Here is a 6907-nt window from a genome sequence, read left to right as displayed (position 1 = left end):
ATACCACCACAACATATATTTTGAAGTGAAGCTTTTCTCCCAGTAACTGATGTTCTTAAAAGAAAATCAACGTAGCTCAGTAAAAAAGGCAGTAAGTCACTGGACCTGAAAATATCAATTTTAAGGGAAAAAAGAAAATATTTGAAACCTGCAATAGTAAAACCTGCTGTTCTGAGTGTGCTGGCCACCTAGCACAATTTGGATTTGGGATCTGCAAAGGTCTCTGGCCAGCACTAGCATGGTCTTCAACAGTAAGTTGCTGCAGTGCAGAGCTATGGAGTGATGGTTCATCCTTTTAAGAAGATAATTTTTTTAAGAGTTGCAGTCATTGTGCCTTGTCAAACTAGCAGTAATAGAGGAGCATCAGAAAACAGTAATGCTGGTTATTACGGGGCTTACTGAGAATCTCAAAGTCTGCCAGGAGGTAATACACTACAAAAGCTACTTCAAATATAATACACAAGTGTGCATTCTGCGGACTCATTGAACCGTTAGAAAATTACCTTACATTGGAGAAGTTGAAGAATATAGTAATTATTCATGAAAGACTAAATGAATTCTCTCATGTTCTCCTGGTGATTGAGATATTTATTTTCTCTTCTTTGTGTCTCTTGGCTGCCTCTTTTATCTTTTATATTCCACAGCACAATCAGATAGCAGTAATTATCAACAAGTTTGATCCCGCCCAAACTGAAGTGATGGAAAAACGCCAGTTGAGCTCAAAGGGAAGTGATAATGAGTCCACAGATTAAGGAATACTCACTGTGGTAAACTAGGACTTCAGCATTCCTGTCACTTGTTTTGTGTAGCTTTTCTTATTTGCTTTAGGGAGATAATGATACAGTAACATGTAAGAAGAGTATTTTGTTCTCATGCATCGGATATGCACTTGACATTTCTGTCTCTAGACTAACAAAAATAGAGAGGCCATATTATAACTACTGTAAATTGCAAAATCTCCTCTGATGAGATAGTGATTTACAGGAATTACCTGGCCTAGAATCTGTACTTCCAAAATTGACAAAGGCCTGATGCATCTCTCTGGGGAAAAGGCCAGTCCACAGTTACTCAGAATACACACAGCCTCAGACAAATAACAGACAAGTTATTAAAGAGCTGTTCTTGCTTGCCTTACCTGATGTCCAAGTGAAGTCCTCTCTTCAGAAAGCTGTTGTGATTGCTTCTAAAATTTGTTATTTCGGACTGCAGATTTATACCAGTCTTTCACTGCTTGTATAAAAGTTTACCACATGTGAAATAGTGGTTGAATTGCGTGAAAGTTATGTTCATCCAGTGATTGTTTCTGAGCAAATTCTGGTTTTAAGTAGAAGGGGGCCATACTGAAAGGAGCAAGTCCCAAACTGCTTACAGTCACCAGGAAATTCTTGTGGAAAGAAAGGCAAAGGCTATCAATGGCCTCATATTTTAAAGCAGATAATGATCCAATGGGCCAAATCAGGAGGGCAACAGAAGGTTAAATCTCCTCTCTTAGATTACCCTTCACTCATAACAGACCTCAGTGTGTCCCACTCCTCCTCAGGGCTGGGCCTGTCCTCTTGCCAGAAGCTGAAAACCTCCTAGCTCTTTCCCAGCTGCTCACGTGCTTTGATTTCAGGTACAGATCTGCCTCCGGAGAGAAAACTGGCAGCCTAACATCATTGTCATAACGCCCTTTGAAACATCGTCTACGTTTCTTGCCAGTTTTGAAAACAGGAGTCTCAGAAACACCGCATTCCTGTCAGTGTTTGTGGAAACAAGTCGCCGGGCACAGCAGAGACCTTCCTGATACCCAGAAGGGAAGGCTGCGTGCTGCAGGACTGCCTGCGCTGGGCCAGCTGAGCGAGGGGAGCCTCCCGGACGCGGCCAAAAGCGCAGATTTTCAGGGCACGCCACGGGACGGGGGATCTGCAGTGTAGGGCAACTAAAAAGCCATAAAAACGAAGGAGGCAGGTGAGGCTGCCGAGCCAGCAGCAGCACGACGAGGGCCATCAGCGAGCCGTCGGGGCAGCCCCTCGGGGAGCCGCCTCACACGAGGGGCTGCGGAGCGGCACCGGGCCCCTCCCGGCCCTCAGGGCGGCGGAGGCGGGCAGAGCCCCACGCCCCTCAGGGCTCCCCACAGCGCGCCCCGCCCGGTGCCGTCCCCCTCTTCTCCTGCCGGGGCGGTGCCAGGAGCGGCTCGGGGCGGGGAGCAGAGCCGGGCAGAGCCGGGCCGGGCAGCGGCGGAGCGCGGGGAGCGCCGCGGCAGCCATGGGCCCGGAGGCGCCGTGGCTCAACCACTCGGGCGGCCCGCGGGCGGGGGGCGACGGCTGCGCGGGGGGCGGGCAGCGCCCCGGGCCCTTCAATGCCGCTGCCGCGGCGCTGCTGGCGGCGCTGATGGGGCTGCTGGTGCTGGCCACGGTGCTGGGCAATGCCCTGGTCATCCTGGCCTTCGTGGTGGACCGGAGTCTCCGCAGCCACGGCAACTTCTTCTTCCTCAACCTGGCCATCGCCGACCTGCTGGTGGGTGAGTGCCGGGGCCGGCGGGAGGGGGGCAGGGGTGGCGCTGCGGGTGTCACCGCCCAGCTCTGTCCGCAGGCGGCTTCTGCATCCCCCTCTACATCCCCTACGTGCTGACGGGCGAGTGGAGGCTCGGCCGGGGCTTGTGCAAGCTGTGGCTGGTGGTGGACTACCTGGTGTGCACTGCCTCGGTCTTCAACATCGTCCTGATCAGCTTCGACAGATTCATCTCCGTCACCAAGGCGGTAAGGGCTGGGCAGGCTGTCCCGAGCTGCAGAGAGCTGGGGGGGGAGCGGGGAGCCCCCAGCACAGGGCTTGGAGCAGCTGCAGGGACTGGGGGGGGCTGCAAGGGCTCCACGGCTGCCCCGTCAAGCAGGAGGGGGGGCTTGGGTCTGCCAGCTCCCCCCAAGCTGAGCCTCAGCCGCCACAGGAGAGGGGAGCTGTCCAGACACAACCCACTGCTTGTAGGAGAGAGCACCTGGGGCAGGATGGACAGGTGCTTCTCCCATTTACAAGAGTAAGAATTCCACCTCTGCCAGTTTCTAAAATAGTGTTATATGCTGCTGGTGAAGCTAGAAGGGCAGAGGGAGCACTGTTTACTTATTTCATCCTCAGCCCCACCTTGGTTAAGGTTAAAAAGGCAGTACCCAGCTGAAACAAAGCATTTCCTCAAAACACAGCAATACACCTATCGACAGCAAGGTAGCCAGCTGCAACTCTGCTACAGCATAGGGCAGAACTGTTTGCAACAGGTACCAGTGCAGACAGCGGTGCATGGCTTAAAAGTGGCAGAGTGTAAATTAACAGTAACGAAGTGCTTTTGAAGGCAGGAAATGCTATTTCGATGCAACAGCCACAGAAATAGCCTTGCCTCAACTCATGCAGCACATCAGTTACTGGAAAAGGAGTAGACTAGACTTTCCAAATAACAAAACTATCTTAATTTTCACTTCATAATGCCACTAAATATTTTACAGATAGTGCTGAAATAACACATTTTGTCTGCCCATGGGTTTCACTCTTCTACACACAGTTTGCAGCTATTCTTCAGCACTCTGTTCCACCCACATTTCCTTAAACATGAGTTTAGCTTCATTGCTCTTTATAAATCACAGTGAGGCAGCGATACCTTTTCAGTAAAAATAGCACAAAGAGAGGATACAAGAGCACTTAAACAGATTATATGCAACTTATTATTTATCAACTTTTTTTTTTTCAAGAGGAGAAATGAACAGATTAATTCTCAAATAGTCAACACAACATTCCTTTATTTTCTAAGTTTTGTATTAGCCATGAATTTTACTTTCATAAGCCACACTCATGACTATACACACAGTATAAATATATAGACTGGATAGTTTCAGAAACAGAAGGGGAAACTGTAATAAGTGAAAGAATTCAGCCACCTGGAAATGCTTCAAATTAATCTTTCATATAAAAATCTCCCCCAAAGCAAAAGTACAGAAGCTGCCTGTTGGGTTAGGGCAGTTTAAGAACATATGAACAAGATTATATAAAGTTCTAAATTACTCTCTCAGTGAAAGTTTTAATCTTCCTACAAGGCTACTAATTATTTCAGTAGCAGTCTTGCCAAGCATTGCAAAATTAGACCCAATTCAGACAAACTCAGAATTCCTCAGCTGCATGGGTATTCTAACTAAAACAGCTTTGGAGATCAAGATCCACAGACTGGGGCAAGTAGGCATGAATCCTACACAGAATTCAAGCTCAAGGACTTCATATACCAAAATATTTCTCACAAGTCCACAAGGCGGGCCACTGTAGAGATGTGAAGACTGAACTCCAATTCGTTACATGAACATTGTCCAATACACCAGGAAATTAGAATACGGCATGTTAGATGATCTTAAGATTCTACTCAATTTTATTGCTGACATGGCTTATTGACTTAATATTACTGGCATACTTACTACTTTTTTGCATCTTATATTCTCTCTTTTTCCTAAAGGGTAATTACTCTTCCTGTGAAGCACTTCACAGACCACAACACTGCATCTGTAAATCTTATTTGCACATAATAGTTCTGCAAGTAACTCAGAAAAGTAAGAAATTAGGGATATCAAAAAGAAAAGCTTACCCATTTATTTTTATAGGCAGTTTTCACAATGAGAAAGGCAATTAAAATAATATCCATGCATGCTATATTCTTTTAATAAAAGATGAAAATAATTTAATTTAAAATACATAAATGAATTCTAAAGGGCTACATCTTTAGATAAGCTATAAACCGGTGCCACAGCTAATGCCATAGAATACATAAGCAACTAGTGACAACCAATTCCAGAAACTGCAGTGGATATTTGCTCAGGAAAAGCCTTTGTTTTCTAGCTTGTGATCTGATGCACATTCTCAGAACACATCTGATAATCAGTCACCTTGATAATGTTTGTTAGAATGGATATTTCACACATACCTTTTCTGTGGTTCTCATAAGCTTGTTATAACTCCTATCTCCAAAACAATATATCATCATTGACCATCAAACTTGAGAGGGCCACATTCCAAGGTACCAATAGTACCTGTTGAGATACTACTAATGTATGTAACTTCTATGTTTCTCAGGTGAGTTACAGGGCACAGAAAGGGATGACCAGAAACGCAATATTGAAGATGATCATTGTATGGATTGCTGCTTTTCTTCTCTACGGTCCAGCCATTCTCAGCTGGGAGTACATTGCCCAAAAGAGCATCCTCCCTGAAGGAGAATGTCATGCAGAATTCTTCTACAACTGGTATTTCCTAATGATTGCCTCTACGATTGAATTCTTTACGCCCTTCATCACCGTTACATACTTTAACTTAAGTATTTACCTCAACATTAGGAAACGCACATCCCTCAGAAATGAAAACATATCACCTGGTCAAGAGGACTGTGAAATGAGTTTCCAAGGGAAAAAAAGGGAGCACACCATATTTTTTGTAAAACCTTCTAACAGACACAAACACGAGAAGAGAGCAAGTAGCCTTTCTCCCCCCATAAAGGCTCCAAGGCTCAGACTACATAAGTTTGACAATCAGTCATTAAATCTGAATGTCAATCAAGACCTTCCACCACTTCAGGTGGATGTCGAGACCAAGCCTCATAAGAACAATTTCTATAAAGCTGCAGAAAACATATGCAACATCACCACCAGAGTGGACATTGCTAACACTATGGCAAATAGATTTAGACTTTCCCGGGATAAAAGAGTAGCAAAGTCTTTAGCAATTATTGTCTGTGTGTTTGGTTTGTGCTGGGCACCGTATACGCTTTTGATGATCATCAGAGCAGCTTGTCATGGGCACTGTGTGCTACATTCACTCTATGAGACTTCATTTTGGCTTTTGTGGGTAAATTCAGCCATTAACCCTATTCTATACCCACTGTGCCACATGAGCTTTAGGAAAGCCTTTATAAAACTCCTGTGCCCAGGAAAAGCCAAAATCCATCCTCATATTTTTATGTGAAAAGAAATGAATTTGACAGAAGTATATCTTGCTTTCAGTATGAACATAAACTGGCTAATACTCACCTGCAAATAGTAAGTACACTGGGAGTTTAAAGGAATACTGCTAAGTAGATACAAGCATAGATATTTAGGAATGTATAGAAATACAGTCATTCATGTAGCTGGAGAATACATTGCTTACACATAAGCAATGAAAACAAAGGCAATTTCTCAAAACTTTGGGAATTATGCCAACAGTGTAATTTCTGGTGATAGTGCACTAGCATTAGAGTGCCAAAAAGGGAATACTAAATTCATAGCCCATAACTGGGAGGGATCTCACTTTCAAAGTATTACTAGTAAGGAATTTCATTAAGTGTTAATTTGGGCCTGTTATATTTTATCCTCAGCCCCACCCTTTAAGGACCTCAGGGTGTCTTAGCTGTTAAGTGTACCATCTATTTTGGTGAGGGTATTTTGCAGTGCCTACAGTACTGCCCCCCAAAGTAGAACAGATAAGATTGTGACAAATGAAACAATTGAAGAGTAGTGTTTAGGAATAGCATGGGACAAGAGGTGCCAGAACAGCCAGATTACTAGAGAAGCTGAGCAAGTATAGCAGTAAGGGAGCATTGATTTGGGTGGAAAAGGTAATTTGCTTCCACCAATACATGCATCTTCTACACTGTTTTACAAACATTTTCCTTTTCTGACAAGTCATAACTATTGAACAGCCACCGCTGTCCATTGCCACAGCCAAAATGCATGTTAGTACAGTTGACCTTAGAGTTCATGAACAGAATTTTGAAGTTTACTTCAAAACTTTTGAAGTTTACTTACAAAACTCCAGTAAAAGTAATTCAGAACTGTGGAAGTCATAACTTTGTAGCCTTATCAAATGGCACGTGGAAAAAAGCTCCAGTCTATAACATTTGGGTAACTGCAGCTGAAACCACAAAACT

The 6907-nt window shown here is 44.4% G+C and overlaps 1 protein-coding gene across 1 annotated transcript; it reads left to right on the top strand.

Annotated features, from left to right (window-relative positions):
- Window positions 1–2232: 2232 nt before the first annotated feature.
- LOC106018485 (histamine H3 receptor) lies at window positions 2233–6115 on the top strand. Its single transcript, XM_027467185.3, has 3 exons — window positions 2233–2503; window positions 2575–2741; window positions 5080–6115. Exons 1-3 carry the CDS (start codon window positions 2248–2250, stop codon window positions 5962–5964), a joined length of 1308 nt encoding a protein of 435 aa, XP_027322986.1. The 5' UTR covers window positions 2233–2247; the 3' UTR covers window positions 5965–6115.
- The last annotated feature ends 792 nt before the right edge of the window (window positions 6116–6907 follow it).

The sequence above is a fragment of the Anas platyrhynchos genome, chromosome 12 (assembly GCF_047663525.1).
Source record: "Anas platyrhynchos isolate ZD024472 breed Pekin duck chromosome 12, IASCAAS_PekinDuck_T2T, whole genome shotgun sequence".
In the NCBI taxonomy this organism is placed as follows: Eukaryota; Metazoa; Chordata; class Aves; order Anseriformes; family Anatidae; genus Anas; species Anas platyrhynchos.
Note: the sequence above shows the minus strand (reverse complement) of the source record. Positions and strands in the feature narration are given on the sequence as shown.